Source organism: Megachile rotundata, chromosome 6 (assembly GCF_050947335.1).
Source record: "Megachile rotundata isolate GNS110a chromosome 6, iyMegRotu1, whole genome shotgun sequence".
Lineage (NCBI taxonomy): Eukaryota > Metazoa > Arthropoda > Insecta > Hymenoptera > Megachilidae > Megachile > Megachile rotundata.
In genome coordinates this window covers 10,428,981-10,448,214 of record NC_134988.1, presented here as the reverse complement: position 1 = coordinate 10,448,214, position 19,234 = coordinate 10,428,981, and the positions used below count along the sequence as shown (strand labels likewise).

The window sequence follows — 19,234 nt, the reverse complement described above, 5'->3', positions numbered from 1 at the left end:
AGATAAACAAAAGGCTGATGAAGATGTGTCTCGCGTTTGGTTGTCTGCTGTCTGCGATCGGTGGGCAACAAAATACTAGCGGAAATATAAGAGATACGGTTCAAACAAATTAAAGATCAACTGAAAGAATAAAGCAACTTGATAAGGATCTCCTGAAAATAACTAAAGGTCACATGGATGGATACCACTACAGCTTCTTTGAATACCTTTTATTGTACAAAGCATTACTTAAATAGTATATATATATACTTCATTTCGTGTGTTTTATGTATAATCTTAAGTATGCTAGTGTCTGCTAAAATAGTGCGTATGATGCTCTATACATTGTCCGGCACGAGCTGTCGATCGTGAAAGTGACTTTACTGACATTTTTATATGGTATAAGATGATTTACTTGTAAATTAACGCCGGAATATGGAGAGTAGACGGTGATAGTTTTCCTGCAACCACTTCCGCAACCAACAACTCGTGCACTCGAATATATAATATATATTCGTATTCATATATTTTTTCGTATTTATTCGCAGCGTATTCTCTAGTAACTATCGCACACTGGGGCATTGGCTTCCCTAGATAAGATCGTAGGGGACAGAAGTCTCGCCACTTGTTCAATTTTGGGTGAAAAAATTTAGAAATTAAGGAAACTGATAATTTGCAAATTTAGAAACATTGGGCATTTTGGAGTATAGGGATTAGATTTGGAAATAATTTGTGAATTTGAAAATTTGTATGTTTCAAGTTTATGTTCCTGAGTTCTAAAAATTGAGAAACTTCTACCCCTACATTAATCTTTATCCAAAGGAAGCCTTGCACCCGAGTGCACATCGTGTGTCGTGAAACTTAACTTGTAACGGGGAATATTCTTTACCTAGGGAATACTGACGAAAACAGAAGACTGTAGAAAAATAAGGCTAGGCGTTGTTTCGAATCGACTATTCATCGTGTGCTGGTCGACCATTTTTCAACGTTCGCTCGCGCGCATGTCTGCCATTAAATGTATTTCTCTACAAGGTGTGTTGTGTGTACGTGTGTGTGTGTAACGTGTTAAATATACGTATAATATTCGTATTGCGTCGCACATCTTCTGATAACGATTTACGGAAGCATCGCAAAAGTTAGTCTCGACGAACAACGTCGTTCCTTCCGCTTACACGTTTCGTTCTGCTTTAAACTCGACTACTTACATTTCTTTTTCCATAACTAAACACACTTTTTCTCGGCTCCCGTCTACGCTCTTACAAACTACGCTCTTTAACGTAAGGCTGGCTTACTCAGCTTAGAGGAACATTGTTTTCTCTTGTTTAAGATACGTAACCTAATCGTCAATTATCGTCAACATCATCGAAGTCTTATAATCAACGACCTCTTATCATTACACAATCACTATTGGTGTGACTACGGTTTTCTTCTTTTTCTCAGGCTCTACTAGAAATACTGCTTCGTACATTATTTTTTTATACAAAATCAACTTTCTCTCTCTTTTTGTATCTATATATATATATATAGATTTACTCTTCATATGTATATATATACTCTCTCTATATTTATATTTATATATATAATATATATCCTCTTTCTTTTTTCTGCAATATAATCTCCCGAATATTTACAAAATGTGCGCTTCTCAGTGGGTACATTACATCCTCAGGAAGAGAGGTGGGTTTGTGCGACATTCTCGAGAATAAAACACTAATAGACAATCTTTGACCCCTCGTCACATCGTGGTGGTATACTTACAATTCAACCAGCACGTAATTTCGCGTATTACAACCCTTCGAACGTTTATAGACTCTGGCACGCGAGACCTTCTCGCTGCGACGCAACCTACACCGTATCCGAGAAACGATATATCGAGTCGCGTGCAATCGATAGGCGACAGAGAAATTGGGAAACGGAAAACGAACTTATTGGACAGCATCGAATGACGACTCAAAGAAACAAAAAGTGTTTGATTAAAAATTTCCGTTCGAACTTCAAACACAAATATTACTGACTTTACAACCAAATCTTTTAATTCTTGGTATAAAATAACATTCTTGATACAAAATAAAAGAGGTATCTAAAATGGAATAGTTCAGGGATAATTCGAATATTCGGGATGTTATACTAAAACTAAAACATAAATACTCAAATGGTGAATTTCCAATGTCTGATTAGAATTAGATCACTGGGTGATGCGACTAACATTCAAAGTAGCGTATTCGAATTCAAATACACTAATATTCGAATTACTCAAATTATCACAGATCCGATAGCCTTAACTTAATTTCTTTGCATCGTAATTCTGTGCCATCAACTAAACTACAACAGAAAGATACGGAAGTTTCAATGATTTGTAAACGTGTCCAACCCTAACCCACAGAGGTACCCAGCAACGACCCATTGCCTCTTTATCAGACGTAGGTCCATCTGAGCGTCTTAATCTGATCCCACTGTACCGGATGCTTGAGCCGCATATGGTTCCTAACGCTGTTAGGGTGAGAGAAGGTTTTCGCGCAAGAGGCAACGGGACAGGTGGGCGAGTCACGAGGATAATGGTGCTCCAAGTGAGCTCTCATAGTGCTGATGTCCTGCAAGGTCCTACAACAAAGAGGACACCTATAACCGTGCTGTTGATGGTGATCACGTATCATCTTCTGCTGTCTGAAGTCCGCCGGACTCCGTTGATACTTGGTCGAGGTTGTGTTGTTCGTGGTGGTAGCGGTGGTCGACGACTGGTCTTGTTGCTGTTGCTGCTGTTGCTCGTCTTCCTGTAGCGCCTGATGATGATGGTGAGGAGGAGGAACGGATAGTGGATGATGATGACGATGCCGATGATGTTGCTGGTGATGGCTGTGGTGGTGGTGGTAAGCCGCGCCCTCTGCCTCATCGAGCCCGTGATCTGCAACCACCACCACACCAACGTTACCACCAGCCACCACCACCATAAAACCCAACCCAACCCCTAATAAAAACACAGTGTACCCAATGCGTTGCCCTCTCCGTTTCCTTCTGGTACAGTCTGTTTCATATAGGCCTCAAAATTTTCTACCCAAATCTTTTGCTCCCTCTTTCGAAAAACCCCGAATATTTCGCGACGTGTCACAGTTAATTCGAATTTATTCGCTATGTTCGAGAAATGGTCCCGCGTTGATTTAACGCGCGGAAATGCAGCGCGCAGTGGTACAATGCATAGCAATTTAGCGCGTAGCGATACAGGGTGACGTGATACATCGCGGATCCTGTGAATTTAACCCTCCAAATGTCGGGTCATTTTGATCCAGTATGTTATATAGTAGCAAGATTTGTATTATCGCGGATGACGATTATTGTCGGCAAATGGGATAAATCGACAGTTCCGTGACTGTCGATCCTCGTGCCTCGTGAAAATCGTTAAATTAAGCAACTCCGAAATACCTGATATTCCCATACAATGTGTACTTCCGGTGCGTATATTTGCCTTGTTAAATATATTTACAATGGGAAATTTGTGAGCTGTGATCCGTCCGCTGTGTCAGTCACATTCGTCTTTCAATTAAGACCGTTCCCGAATTAAATTCGATTGTATGCCACTTCCGTTTCATACAACTCGTCAATATATAAAATCGTTTCCAAATTTGTCTAACTATAATACAGTTTATATTGAAACTGAAAAGCTGCAGATCACGAGTCCGTTCGAGGGTTAAAATAGTAGCGATCATTATTTTAAACAGACTGTACCTGCGGAATATCTAGAGGAGGTAACATCCCCGCAAATGGTTACCCGGTTATACCGGTATCTGACGGAATCGCTAATTGCTCTCTCTACCCGTGTTCGGATATCGTGCGCGCAATTGGCAGACAGGACTGTATGGAATTCGCGCAATCATCGCGTAAATCGAATACTGAAGGGAGATGTTCGAACGTGTCCGGACAGAATCTCACGTGCCAGATTATTACGGAAGCGTCTGTGTCTCTGTGCGGGGTAGGGTTGAACACGTTCTCCCCGGATAGTCATCTAAGGCTAAACGAGGCACACGTTGGCTCGAAGGTGGCGGAGCTGTGTAAACGTTTCGTTATTACAATAAATAAAATGTCCGCCGGTTAACACGCGATCGATCGATTCTCGATTATTCGTGCCATGCGTTCGAACGTGCCCAGAAAATGTCGCGACTGTTTCTCATACTTGCTTGCACGATGATGTCGTGATTATGGAACATTAGTCTGGGTCTCGGTACGTCCTAGAGTCCGAAGATTTCTCGTTTACCCGGGTCGTTCTCGAGGCAATCGTCTGTCCGCCATCGTTGAACAGAGAAAATAGGAATCTTTGCGTGAGCTCGTCGATACGAGCGGCCACACCTCGGTCGTCACGTGAGATCATTTTAACTTTCTCTATCGACATACAGTAGGCTTCCTTCGAACGAAGTCTGCTATTTCGAGCAAATCTGCAAATTTCCAAAGCTGCAAGATTTGGGAACTTGAAAATTCGCTATCGAAAAATCGAGGAAGTCTACTATGTCCTCGAGTGCTAAACCATAATCTGGATTTTTGCTTTGTTTCATAGAAACGCGTCGATAATTCGAACAAAGTAGATTGATTCCTAAAACCGTAACAGCGAAAGTTCAGAATCGAAAAGGCAGCCCGGACCAAAGGAACCGTTATTCGAAAGATTAGGGCCACTCCGCATCGACGAGCATCGCGTAACGACTCCCAACTTCATCTGATCGCGGAACATGGTTTCCCGTGGTCATTTTTCAACGACGTTACGACGGCAGACGAGGAGGACCGTACTCATGGCAACAAGGAGGACGAAGAGGGTGACTGGTGCTGCTTCGGTTGTTGACTGGGATTGTTCAGGCTGGGCCGTTGATGTATCCCATGCGCCTGTAGCTGATGATTGATCAGGTAATGCTTGGTCTTGCATCGTTTCCCGCACACGTTGCACTGCGGCCACGTCTCCGGCGGCGGCCAATTCGAGTGGACATTTTTCACGTGTTGCCGAAGGTTGCTCGGCGACGAGTAGCTTCTGCCGCAGTAACGACAGAGAGGCCTAGCATCATCGTGGCGCAGTGCCGTGTAGAGTCTCGCGAAATTCTCCACGACTTGCGTAGTTTCGCTGGCGGCCGCAGCCACCGCCGCCATCGCGGCTTCCTCCCTCTTCGGCATCAACGATCCTACAACCAGGACGTGCCCGTCAGTTGATTCTGTCGCCTTACTCTCTTTCTCATTCTCTCATTCTCTTTTACTCGCTCCTTTTATTCTTTTCTCTACATCTGTTCCTCTCTCTCTCTCTCTTTTACGCATACAATCACTTCACGTACGAGCACACGCGCCTCTCTCCGTTAACACACACACGCCCACGCACGTAACACATGTGACCACTCGCACCGACTCCTTTTCTCGATCGTCTCACTTTCTCTTCCGATCGTTCCACACCCTTCGACCACACGCTATCGATCTATCTTTTTCTCTCTTACTCGTCTCCTCCACACGTGCACACGCTGCGTCGTTCCATGCACACGCGCTCCCATACCTGTACACACGCACGCAGACTACTCTCGTACTCTCAGGGCATGCCCGGTTGTAGGATGTTTGGTTGTGTTGTTGTTGATGTTGTTCTTGTCGATGTAGCTGTGGCTCGTTGCTCTCGATTAGACAAAAAATATGTACGCCGATACGCATCGATCGCGTCAATTTCGGCCGCCTACGTATTTTTGCGCCGCTACAAATTCTCGAGCGTGTCCGAACGTCCGCTCCGTCTTCGTTCGCTCTCCCTCTCGTTCGTCGTTAACGAGTTCGCGTTTTCTTGGATCGGCGACCGTTCGCGGTCACCCGTCATTTCGCCTCGCGTAGGCAAAAGTTTCGGCGATAGTTATACAAAAGAAACGCGACGATGATTCCCGAGCATCGTCGCCACCTTCGTCCTCGTGCATTTCTCTCCATGAGTGAGAGAGAGAGAGAGAAAGAGACAGAGAGAAAACAAAGAGAGAAAGTCGGGTAAAAGGGAGTTCCCGATGTAAGAACGAGACAAGTGAAGGCGGAAGACAGGGTGGAGTTGGTGGAAAGGACGAGAGAGCGTACGAAGAGAGAAAGAGAGACAGCCAGACAGACAGAGTGAGAGAGAAAGAGAGAGAGAGTGAGCGAACTACGTAAGAACCCTCGTATTGATCCACCCTCTACGCCTCGTTACGACTATCTTTCCTACGAATCTCTAAGCAAAAGGCCTCTCCCACTTTCGTGCACGTCTCATTACGTAAAAGGGGAAGAGGATGTGCAGGCACGGCGTGACAGGTACCCGCCTTCGAAATCGTCTTCTATGAGCGAGCCACCCCTCTAATCTTCCTCCCGTCTACCCCCGTGGATTTCGTTCGAAGGAAAGCAGGGATGATTGGCCGCCTCGATCGCGAACCACGCGTTTAATTTACGACCGGATAGCGTCGTCGTTCCTCTCCACGTGACTCCGCCGAATCAACCGGGATCGATTTTTCTTCCGGATGAAATATTCGCAGCTGAAACCCGGGGAGTTTCGCGCGGGAAAACGCGACTTATGCGTTCTTGATTTACAACCCGAAGACGAGCCCCGATTTGTTACAATTACCGGGGAAAATCGTATTCGTGGGTGATTTACAATGTCGGCAGGTCAGAAATCCATGCAGAGTTATGGCCACGTCGTGCAGTTCGAATCCTTTTCCGGACTTTGCTATTTAACTTGGCGAGCTACCCGTGAAAGTAAGCTTACGAATAAAAGCAACGAAATATTCCTTGAGACTCGAAACGTTCCATGATACTCGAAACACCATTGAAACTGTTTCGCGATAAAATTCGTCTGACAATTTTCAGGGCGAACGTAAATTTTGTTACGTATAAATTATTACTGCTTTCGAGATAATTTAATTTTACAAATTAAAGTTTACGGAGGCTGAGGGATGCTTAAACTCTGATTCGAGAGTAGCGCGGTTGTATCGAGGGTGCAAGAATAACAGAAAATCGAATAACTTGGAAGGAATTTCTTCTCCGTCGGATGGAATCACGTAAGACAGTCGGCTGAGTAATTGTACCAGCCAGTTCGATCGATTAGGGTGGGAAGTGTACGTGCGCGCTTGATTACAACGAACCTCGAAGTCGATCGGTTGGAAGAGAGTGATAGAACGGTGGTATGGGGATGGGGAAGATCGTCCAGCTCCATAGAGAAAATACACCGGACAAGGATCGGAAAGGAACCGTAGGATCATAAAAACGGTGTCTGACTTAACCCTACAGAGGGTTGCGAGAAAACGGAATAACAAGAAATTTAGAAAAATTGAGAAACTTAGCAAATTTACAAAGTACAATTTACAAGATAATACTAATAGTTTTTGATACGTCGATAATACTCTAAGAATACTCTACCGTTTGAACGCTTTACCCTGTGCGGACAGTTCCAAAAAGCGAAAGGAAAACGAAAGTGAAGTACAGCAGAATGGTCTTAACGCGCAGCAACATCAAAGGGGTGGAATTCGATAAAACAGAAACGGGGATGGAACGAATGGACGGCAAGGACTACTTTGAAACAGAGCCAGGTACAAAGTTGGGGAAATTGGAAGGCGACAAAGACGCGGTTGGTAGTCCGGCGCGAATTAAAACGGGGACAAAAACACGAAATGACAGAGTTATGAAAATGGATGCAGAAAATGGAACGAATGTAGAGGAAGGAAGGGAGAAAGGATGCTGTTGACGACGAAGAAGAGATTCGGAAGCAAAAGGCTGGGATGATTGCGCCAGTCCATTAGCGGCGTCGCTCCGACGAATTGCGCCGCATTAACGAGGACCTGCTTCTCAAGAAGCAGTCAGCACGCTGATTGGCTGAAAGGAAGTCGAAGATCGATGTCTTCGGAGTTTCCGGAAAACTTCTTCGCTGTCTCCGCTTACGCAACGATAATACCGGTTAAGAGAGAAAATTTCGGAGGAAAAACGATCGCCGAAATCAATTTTCTGACGGGGATCGGATTTGGATCCTTTTAGTCGGACATCGACTCTCTCGGGAACTAATCAGAACGAGATCGCTTCCCTAAGGGTACTGGAATCAAGGGGGTGTGCTTTTAACCCTTTGCGCTTGAAAGGTGAGTCATAGTCGATGTTTAATTCGATAGCAGAATAGACACTTTGCAGAAAGGTTTTCAACCCCCAAATGAACTCTTAAATCTTCTATTTCTTGAATCGATAACTCGTTAAAGTTAGTAAATATAAACTTCAGATAATAGAGAAAAACGCTTTCGAGTGCAAAGGATCACACGCTAGAAGCATGACTACGCCAGACCAAAAACGTTCTCCGCCTCGAACACGTTCGAACTCACGGGAAACTCATTAAAACCGTCAGAAAAAAAATTCGTTCATCCCGGAGTTGGAAACTTTCATATTTCTTTGGAAGTCGAGCAATTTCGAAGCGATCAATAACTCCCTCCCGCCTCTTTTATCTATCGTGAGCCCTCCTCGAGTTTCTTCGAGCGGTTATTCCCGTCGGAAGGAACACCTGGTTTCCGGTACCAACTTTCTTAACGATCGGTTACATCGAACGCGCTTGGCACGGCTTAGGTTTATGACAGGCTGATGTATGAGGCCTCGACGGATGGGGGAGGGGTTGCGTTACGAACGGGGAGAAAAGTTTAATTTAGGTAGCCTACGTTGCCTACGAGGCCCTCTGCACATTCGCTTCCCCTCGCAGACGTCGGGCGAAATTTTTACGAAGGGGGCAGAAAAGTGGCGAAAGCAAATAACGTTTGTCCTTTCCGGCTTCATCAACAGACGGAGTGATTTTGATATTTAAATCGTGGACTCCACCCTCGACGAATTCGGAATGATAATTAAAAATTAAATATCTCCGCGAGAAAATATGACGTAGAAGCGAGAATGACCCTGCATACGAGGGTCGTCCGTAAAAACAACGCGTCCAAGAAAATATACCCTCCAAAAAGGGTCTACACCCTCGTGTCCCCAGACGACAAAGAAACCTGCCAATTGCGAGTATCAACCCAGTGGAAAATCTCTTTTTCCTCGAATCGAAAAAACGTGTCGGCCGCGAGCGGGTTCGAGGATCGCGAGGCCCTCTAAGGCACATTAGCGAGAAACTAAGGGGGTGAGTGTCTCGAGCGTAGTTGAAACGACTTTGGACAGTGGATGGCGCGAGTGGTGGATGTTTTGGGCGATCGCAGGAACCCCGAAGAAGTTGAGGGTGGTTGGCGGTGACGGTGGCGTCAGTGACGGCGTCAGTGGGGGTGACGGTGGTTGAGTGTGGCAAGGGTGGGTGCCGGGGGCAAGTGAGGGCAGATCAATGCGGACATGTGCGGGAAATTGCACAGGGATCGATCCCAGGACCCTCGGGGGAAGCGCGGCCTCTCTCCCTTTCTTTCCGTCTTTCTCTCACACCCTTCTGCTCTTTCTCTCCCGTTCTTTCTCTCTCTCTCTCTCCCTTTCTCATTCCCCTGTCTCTCTCACGTCACCCCTCCTCCCATTGGTGCCCTCGTAACCGTGTCTCACCTCCTCACAACTCGTCTGTCCCTCTTCCCTCCGGCTCGTGAAACGTCCGATGGCTTTAGCGCGTCGCTTACCCCTTACGCCAAACCCCGACGACTTCGACGATAACGCGGACACGTTTGCTTTTCTCTTTTTTCGTTTGCTACTTTTAGGGGACATTTGTTGCGTCGTTCTTGCAGAACAATTCTAAGAACGGATTTCAATGTACGTTCCCGGAAATCGTCTTTTCAGAATACATTAATAGATTTCGATCAACGAGTGTTTGGTAATGACAGTTTAACCCTCTAGATTTAACGACCTTAGTATGTGTTGCGGAGATTTTCTGGATACAAGCTGAGTTACCTAATTTTATAACCCCATCTAGGTTATTAAATTTGTCGTACACGGAAAGATCTCAAGGTCGAAGATTTTAAAATGACAGTTCCTTTTTTTTAAACTTCTTGACCAGAGAGATAATTTGGGACACTTTTTACGAAATTATCAACGTGCATTGTTTCCAAATTTATCAAAATTATATAAAAAAAAATATACATGAAATTGTTCAGAAAATTGTATACAACAGATGTATCGTTAGAACAGAGATGTACCTGAAATAAAAATGAAGAACTAAGAGTAAGAGGGTAAGAATTTGGCACGTCAATCGAGTGCCCAAAGGAGAAGCTGAAAACAAGTGAAATTGTTCGGGCTGAAAATGTTCGGTATCGGAAAAATGCCCTCCCAGCGGGAATTCCAAGGGAAAACGAACGAGCAAGATTGACAAAAGGCCAACGTTAGGCTTCAATCCGGCGAAGAAACGAGGGAAAAATGGTCGGTCACCTTCGGTAAAATTGATGAGAAGTTGTTGCAAGAGGTAAGATGGAAGGGACCTTGGGATCCTGTAGGATCCACGCGGTGCCGAAAATTTCGTGACAATGTCGCCGGCAAGCGTGCCTAACGGGATCTTCATGAAAAATGCAATCTACGAGAAGGAAACCCCGTCGACAAGACGTCGGTGGAAAATAGAAAACACGGACGAAGGATCGTCACGAAATAAATATTCCACCGGAATAAAATATCTATTCTCGCGCTGCCACCCCCTCTCGTGCTCTCTCTCGACCGCCCGACTCACCCTCTCCCCCGTCCTCTCCGTTTTAATTTCAAACTCTATTTTAATTTCAAATACGTCGTCCACCAGAGAGACGGTTTTAAAATTGAAGCCGCGCGAGGTTTTAATAAAAAGCCTCTGGGCCCGGTCGTGCTTCAATTCAGGAACTACAACAGAAACGAACATTTAGCGCGGCAATAACGAAACTCTGTAATCCCCCTCGTCCTCTCTAATCCCTCTGGCGAACGTGAGAACCGAAAATAACCCCGTCCAGGATCCAAAGCTCGTGTTCCAATGGAAAGGCTAAAAGCTTCCCAGTGAACGGTGCAGATGAAAGTACGAACGAAGAAATACCGAAAGAAGAAGGAAGCTCTAGAACTTGTCCATTTCCTGATACCGACCACTCGTTAGAATTCAATCAAACTTGCAAAGCTGTCTGACCAGGAGCTTTTGTGGAGCTCTAGCTCGCGGCTAAGTAAACAACAAATTCGATAGAGGTCTGGAGACGATAACAGGAGAATGAGAGCATTTTGCTGATAGGTTGCTAAGCACGTTAACCTTCCCTAGGGGAAATTCCGTAGGGATTTCATCGTTTCTTAATGCTTGAGACCAATTTAAAGGAATAGGTTTAGGGAAGGATAAGTTCCTTTCGGGTCTGGAATAAGTATTGTATGATTAGAAGTGATACGATAGTCAGATTGTGAGTTCTTTCTGAGGGCTTCTAAGGTGAGGGATGTTAATAGGTCCTAGCATCTGCTATTGATACAGAGGTTCTGAGGACTACGGTACTAAATAACTTAGGGTGCTACATCCTTGAAGTCTAAAACAGTGTTGTTGAGAAGATAGAATGCTATGTTCGTCCTAAGATCTAAGGTACTAAATTATGTTGTTCCTAGATCACCCTGAAAGCTCCTCCTAAAGTGCTATTCCGAAAGCTTCTAACTAAAAGAGTCCTAAAATTGTAAGATTCATTGATCTCGTAAAGTGCAGAGCCATCAAAGTGGTAAAACAAGTGGTGGTTGTAAGTACGTCTGCATCAGCTTTTTCCCTAGGGAATGTTAGCGTGTTCGGCGGTGTACTTGTTTGTACACAGAGGAACAGGAGTCGCGCGGTAAAGAAAATTACTGGCAAGTAAGGAAGAAGCCGAGAGATCGAGAGACGGTCGTGAAAGGAAGAAAGAGCAGCGTGGAAAATCAATGTGGTCAGAGAAGAAGATAGGGATGAAAGATGGGGGCGAGAGAAAGAGACGGATGGTAGCCGAAGACGGGGTTCCTTTATGTCGGGTCACGTCTTTAATATACCTCGCGTGGGCGGTGGTGGCTGCGGCAGCTTAATCAATCTTCCTGCTAAAGTGTGCTGCACCACCCCATCCGCTGCCGCTGCAACCGTGAAATCCAATCTCGTTCTATCGTTCGTCTCTACGTTCGACGCGGAACAATCGATACGCTCCAGGCATTCGAAACGAGCATTCGCGATGCCTATACAAGCGGGTCAGGCTGGAGAAACTGAAACTTCCAGGCGTGTTCCAGCCTCTGTCTCCGGGAGACGGGGTTGAAAAACGATCGTCGTTAATTAGAGAGCGATTTAATTAAGCCGCACTCGCACCGGAAGGCTTTAGTTTCTTTAATTAACTTCGCGAGCGATCATCACGACTCGGCTATCTTTCGTTTGTTATGAAATCTTGCCGGGATAAGAAACGAGCTTCCGTTTCTTCTTTTTCTTAAAACTCGCCTGGAACGAATCGATACGATGAGAATTAAAGGAGGAAGAACGCTCGTGGATACGATGCCAAGCGTACACGAGCGGAATAACAAAGTTCAGAGCGCCATGTGACACGCACGCTACAGCTGCGCGAGTTCCGTCATTTTTCTCGATGGCACGCGAAACTTTTGCAATTTCGAGCTGAAACGCGACGCCTATGGAACACGTAACTCCTGCTAAATTCTACACCTTATGGCTGGGGACGTTCTGGGGCTTTCGTTCATTTCTGTCCATTTCCCACGCGTTCGTATACACACTTCTTCCGATAGATTCTCATATAGAAGCATCAATTTAACATCTCAAATTGAATAAGCTAGTTTTCTTCAGAAGGAAAGGGTGTACACATTCGTTATTAAATTCAAATATACACGTGTCAGTATTCTTGAAATTGTTCAGATCTTTCTATAAAAAGATTAAATTCTTCATAATTTGAATACAATTACCAAAACACCCTGTGTTCATATTCAGTCAGAAATTCAAATACTTCCTATTGAAACAGTTTATGACAAGCTTTCAAGCGATTCTAAAGATATGTCTTGACAATTTTCGTGAGCCTGTCAGAAGAAAGACAGGCAGTTTTGCGCGGCAATCAAGAGGGATCGGAACAGCAGACTAATACGATAGATTCCAAAAGGGAATTGCAATTGTCATTTGTCCGGACGACGCAATATACGATGAACCCTTCGGGTCGAGCAACCCTCCTTGTGGCCGGTCGCGCCCACGCGCGCGCAACCAGCACGTGCATGCCACGAGGGTGAAAGCGAAGAAAAAGAGGATTCCAGAACATTAAGTAGACGGGAAAAGAGAAGGACGGCGAGATCTGGATAAGGTGGACCGGGAAAAAATAGCAAAGACAAAAAAATACGCCTGGTTGGGGTAGAAGAGGGAATCGAGCGAGCAAACATTTGAACTCGACGCCGTACGGCCACGATCCGGGTTTGGTCTGCTTATCGCACGAAATCCCATTTTTATTCTTTCAGCGATCCTTTTCCTGCTTTCTATGAGCAGCCATCTTCCTACCAACCCTCGATGTATCTGATCGTCGCCACCCAAGTAGGCCACAATATCCCATATTCCATCTCGTTTCCTGTTCCTCGTTCTTTTTGTCTTTGCTTCCTCTACGAAGATGGATTATCGCACGTGGCTCTTGCCCGAATCTTTTCAAAACATTTCATTCTTACGTTCGATGGAAATTCGAGATCGGTGTTTTTGGTAATTTATGTGCAACGTGTGTGGAAGAAAGGAAGGAACGTGTGTAAAGGAAGAGGGGAATGAAGGGTGTAACGGGGTGTATGTACATAGAGCGGTACAAAGCTTATTACAAGGTATTACTGTTTTTAATTTCGAGTATGTCGAACATGGCGCACAGGGGCAGAACGGTAGGCAGAACGGTAGCAGAGAGCACGCCATTGTTATCAGAGAAACTCGTCAGACTGATAAGAATCGAGCCGGGACCGAAACGAACGGCAAAGTTATCCGGATCGAATCCGGGTGATAGATGACTCTAATCTGCGGGGTGAAGCGAATCGAGAGTCGATCTCGCGAGCGTAAGCTAGGATTTCCAATTGGGTGACCGACGATAAGCCAACGAATCACAAAAACAGACGTAGGTTCGTAGAATCCTTCGAATATTGAACAATAGCTGTTTAAAAACTTGGAATCGGTAAAGATTTATAATTAAAAGAAAACGTAGTAAAAGGTTCACTATTTAGTTCAAGAACGGCAAGGAACCTCCTCGAAAATCGAAGCGGTTTCTTGCGAGAGCTTTTAGAGAGGAAGCTTTGAAAAGACGGTGCAGTTTCATGCGGTCGCCACGAAATAAGAACACGAAGAAACCAACCGGGATTGCAGGGTGAAGGTAAAAACGAAGAGAAAGCGGAAAGTACAAGCGGCCAAGAACCGAAGGGAGGGTGAAGGGTTAGAGGAGGCGAGGAGGGTGTGACTGGAACAAATGCGAGTATCCACCTCCATTACGTTGGAACTGCGAACGTCAGGGTTGGGTAGCACGGACAGGAGATGGAAGAGATTCGTGGAAATACCGTGGAATTGGATAAACCGGCTGGGTTTGTTTTGCCAGGGGTTCGCAATGAGGGTGATAGGCTGATCGTGAGCTAGGCATCGCGTGGCTCGGGATCGTAGGGGTGAGTATCGCGTGTTGCGTGCAACTTTCTTTCTCTTCACCCTTGAAAATCGTGAATCTACGGACTCGAGACTGACACACACCCCATTAACAATGGACACTCGGATCCGTGGATCTATCAGACTGATACTTCATTCGAGAGTCTAGCTTTATCTCTCTTTATTCGAGATTACTGTTGTAATTCTTTTCTAACGACCCAAACTAAAAAATTGTCAGACTGACCTAATAGGTCGCAGACATTTAGGGGTGGTACACTTGACTTCAAACAAAAATCAAATTTAACCATTTGCACTCGAGAGGTGACTCTCAGTCACCATTCTATTTAATACAAGAATTTGAAATAAGTATTTTTTAACTGATTCTATAATATGACACGTGTGACGTATAAACATAATGAAACAAACAATGCAAATTATTAGTAGAGAAAGAATAACCTTAAGGGAATTCATTTAACTTTTTAACTAAGTTTTAAAGTTGCTGTTTGTGAACAGTCCAATAACCTTCAAAGGGTTAATTTTGTGCAAAGTGCATAGGAAAATTTTGTAACTAATTTTTCTGAAAACTCCGACCTAAAAATATTGATCCATAAGTTTGGCGGTTCTATAATAGGGATAATAAATCAATTTCAGGATGAAGTTGAAGCACTAGGGATGCTGGAAACTATCTTTAGGAGTGGGGTTGATGATCAAACTCTAGCCAGAAGACGAGTCGAATTGTGTGGAATACGTGGAGAACGAAGTAAAGAGGGTGAAGGCAGAGGGTGGAAGAGTAAAGTGAAGTTGGAGAGGAAGGAGCGGGCGGCACTAGGTGCTGTTTGTTGAATCCTCGAGATCAATACAAGCCAGTCTATCTCTTTCTGCCTCGTAATTCCGTGAGCCTAAATGTGCGCGGGCATTCGACGTGTGCACGTATCGGTGTGTGTGTCGGGGTGTTCGCACGTGTGTCTGAAAGTACACCTTCACGCGCGCACACACGTGGCAATGCAGCAAAATGTGGTTCGTCAAGACGCGAAAGGGACGGAGAGCAAATGGAACGCGCTCGTTGCATTTCTAGCTACCGGTTTTAGCCAAGCGTGTCAATATTTTAAAAGCAGCCTGCAAAGGTGCGCCGCTGAAGGCAAGCGACGCGCGAATATTGCGTCAGAAATCGTGGAATTCGGGTTGGTGCCTTCCACACGGTTGGAAATAATTCGTTCGATCCAACCCGCAAGATGACTCGTTGAAAATTTAATCGGTTAAGAAAAGAAAAGATTCCATTAGCGGTTATTTTTCAGCGCTTTTCATCCTGAAGACCTGGTTTTCCTTTTAGTCCCGCGGATCCTCAAAAAAAAAAAAGGAAGAAAGGAAAACGAACGGGGTAGAGAATACAGAGTTCTCACTGAACTACTTTCTGTCTTCTTATTCTACTATTTTTACGCCGATAAGAATTCCCTGCGAGAGAATTTCAAGAAGCCTCTGTTGGCCAATCGCGGGAGCTTACTTATCGCAGCCCCGAAGGATTGGCTGCGCACTGCGGTACAATACGAAAATAGGTCGGCCAATCCTCGTATCAGCACCCTCCTTTCGCCCTCCACTGCCTACTATTATCGCCACCTCCCTCCTTTCATCCTCGACTATCAAAACTTTCGGAAACCCAAGAAAAAAAATATAAGTAATCAAAACTACCTAACTAACGTTCACACGGAGACGCGCTGTTTAATTCCCTATACAATTTTACAACTTATGAACAACTGCTACGATTATTATTGCGAGGTCATATAGTAGCTGCCTTCCTTCGGACATTCTGGAAGTTCAGACTCGATTCGCCGAATACTGCGTCAGTCGATGTTCACATTCGACCCTGTGTTTCCACCCCTCGTCAAGGGGTAAAATCACGTGTTTCTCGTCGATTAAGTTCGTCGATACACAAGTCACGTGCACACGGATCCTTTTGTCCTTGGATCATCGCGTATTACTGTTGCGACTGCTGGCTGCCTGACGAGATCTGCGATCCAGACGGCACCGATTGTTGCTGCTGCATCTGCGACTGCATCTGGTACAACGGATAACTCTTTCGTTTCCTGATCCCGTGCATCGACAACAGATGTATCTGAAGGTACTGCTTCGTTTTGAATTGCTTGCTGCACACGTGACACGACACGTACTCGGTCTGGACCGTGTGCACGTTCACGATGTGTTGTTTCAAATTCGAGTTGTTCGAGTAAATTTTCCCGCACTCCGGACACTTCGGTTTGCCAGACTGATTCACGTTGTCCGACTGATGATGTTGGTGCTGGTGTTGCTGATAGCGTCGCGACGTTTGCTGATGGAACAACGCGATGCTCTCTTGAATTTTACTCTTCGACGTGGCACCCTGTTGCTGTTGCTGTTGCTGCAGACTCTGCAGATTGTTCTGCAGTTTCTGATGCATCATCGTCAGCTGCTCGGTATTCAGGCTGTTCAGGGAGTTCAAGGCATTGAGGGCGTGTTGCTGCGACGCTTGGCTGGTGGCGTGAAGGTGGTGATGATGGTGCTGCTGGAGGAGGGACGACAGATCCTGCCCTTTCGAGTTGTGAACTCCGCTCTGGTAAGTTCCAGATCCCGCGAGATCGTTCCCCGTGGAGGACGTGGCCGGCAACCAACCGGAACTCGAACTTGAACCGTCTCCTCCAGAGGGCTGCCATCGCCCTGGAACCACCAGCCAATGTCAGTCCTCAGCCAACCTCGTACGATCCCTTAAACACTATTCAATTTTTTTGTCCGTCCTCCCACAGCCCTTCGTTTTCATTTGGTTATGCTTTTACTTCCGTTTTTCGTTATCTAGAGCAACACACTTCGTTCCCTCCCCTTTTTTTATTTCCCCAAATGATTTTCTCACTTTTTTTCTCTATTTCAAGATTTCGGATATCAACGTTGTCGTTTTTCTTGTCTCTGTCCTTCTTCATTGCCATTTCCGTACATCCACCCTCTTTCTCTTTCTCTCTGTCTATTTTTTTCTTTTGTCCATAAACAGTTTTAATAGTCGATTCAATTCGTACCAGATCAACCGATCGACCAATTAGTTCGTGTTTAGCCTCGTTAAAGGAAATCAAGTAAAACAGTGAAGCTTGGCACTCGCATGGCAACCCTAACGATCTGTTCTAGCGACAGCAGCCTGCCTTTTGCGAAGGAAGATCGATACATTTATTCCGGCAAACAAACTCGAAGAGCCGTCGGAGACGCGGCTCTTGCTCGCTATGTTACTTCGTTTCATTTACTTTTATTCTTTATTATTTTTTAAGGGGTAGTTGGGCAAGGGGATGCAGGGTTGTGAGAGGTACGAGAGTTCCATGCATTCAACGCAACAACGAGAGACCAGAGTCTTGAGGGAACGACGGGAGGATACTAAGTTTGGGCGATCGAAATCGTAATAAACTGTGAAATCGAATCGTTGCATTGATCACTTACCGAAATTCGGATCCTGATTCGCCGCGTGGATCCCGGATGGGCCTGGTATCAGTCCTGCAAATATTCATCACAATCCCAAAATTATTATATTATACTTCTCTAATTATTTTTCTTTTCTTACATATCGCCTACAATAACTTTCGAAGCAAGGAAAAATTGCCTGTCAACGTTAATTTACTCTTCTGTTAGTCTTATCAACAATTACGAGTTAGTTTCAATAATTATAAATTAAGTCATTTTTCAATTCTGTGTGAAGTGTTAGAGATAACTAAATAATTTAAAACAATGAAAATTCTTAACATGACAAATATATCAAAATTTTTATGTGCTAAAACTGTGCATATGGTATAGTATCTGTATAAAATTCATATATGTCAATAAAAGAAATATACTGACATGAATTATCATCTGAAGATTGTGTAATAAACTTCGAATGAATTACCTGGTATTCCCAAAAGTGTCGTATGAAACGAGTTACGATGGTGTTCCATAGAATCGTTCAGGATGTCACTTGGTTCGGTTTTCACAGAATTCAGGATACTGTCGTTGTTTGACATTTCCTCCTCATTGTCCGACATCGAATTCGAATCCTCGCCGGTAGACTGAGCCTGATCAGCAAAAAATACTCATTTTTACCAAGTTCTTTGGAACACTTCCAGAGACGATGAATCAAGCAAAGTTACCTGTACATTGTTGGTGGACGATGTGTGTATCGTGGGTCCTCCTTCAAGAGCTTGACCTAAAAGTGAGTCTTGAACGTCTGATTTCTGTTCAATGTGGTTACCCAGTGGAGGACTGTAACTTCTGGGTCTTTTCTCTGGTGGTGGACTCAAAGCACCCTCGGCAAGGTCACCTCTGGCGTTATCTTGCCAGGGATTGCGTGGGGTTGCCTGCAACATGCAGTTAGAAGATCTTTGTTAACAAATTACTAAGAAAATTTTTAGTTTTCAAATTCTTGCATTTGGAAATTCTTATGTTTTCAAATTTGATAATTGTTAGATGAAGTATTCAGATCTGAACATTTTCAAGGTCTCAAATTCTTGAATCCTTAAGTAGTCGGATCTCTAAAGTCTCAAGAACCAAAGTTCTCAAATTTGCTGATTGTCAAATGAAGTATTCAGATCTGAACATTTTTAAGATTTCAAATTCTTGAATCCTCAAGTACTTGGACCTCTAAAGTCTCAAGAACCAAAGTTCTCAAATTTCCAAATGCTTAAATGTCCAAATTCACAAGACCTCAAATTCTCAAACCCCTAAATTGTAGATGCCTAAGTTGGCAGATTATCAAATTGTTAGATTCCTAAGTTGGTAGATTCACAATTCTTGATCCAAATTCTGAGATCCCTAAATTGATAT

At 44.5% G+C, this 19,234-nt stretch overlaps 1 protein-coding gene across 18 annotated transcripts in view; it reads right to left on the bottom strand.

Moving 5' to 3' along the window:
* by (focal adhesion protein tensin) overlaps window positions 1–19,234 on the bottom strand; it is a 324,342-nt gene that overhangs the window by 254,431 nt on the left and 50,677 nt on the right. For 11 of the 18 annotated variants that reach the window (XR_013038337.1, XM_012285033.2, XM_012285037.2 and 8 more), the window contains exons 5-7: window positions 18,562–18,768; window positions 18,321–18,486; window positions 17,879–17,932 (exon numbers count right to left, since the gene is read on the bottom strand). Coding sequence is in view for 17 of the 18 variants with exons in the window: in XM_012285033.2 (XP_012140423.1) it covers window positions 17,879–17,932; window positions 18,321–18,486; window positions 18,562–18,768 (427 nt within the window). In the remaining variant the exon portion in view is untranslated. Of the gene's footprint in view, window positions 1–194; window positions 2,882–4,315; window positions 5,133–16,122; window positions 17,175–17,202; window positions 17,428–17,878; window positions 17,933–18,320; window positions 18,487–18,561; window positions 18,769–19,234 lie in introns of those variants that run through there. The other 7 variants (XM_076532358.1, XM_076532356.1, XM_076532357.1 and 4 more) reach the window with 7 other exon arrangements.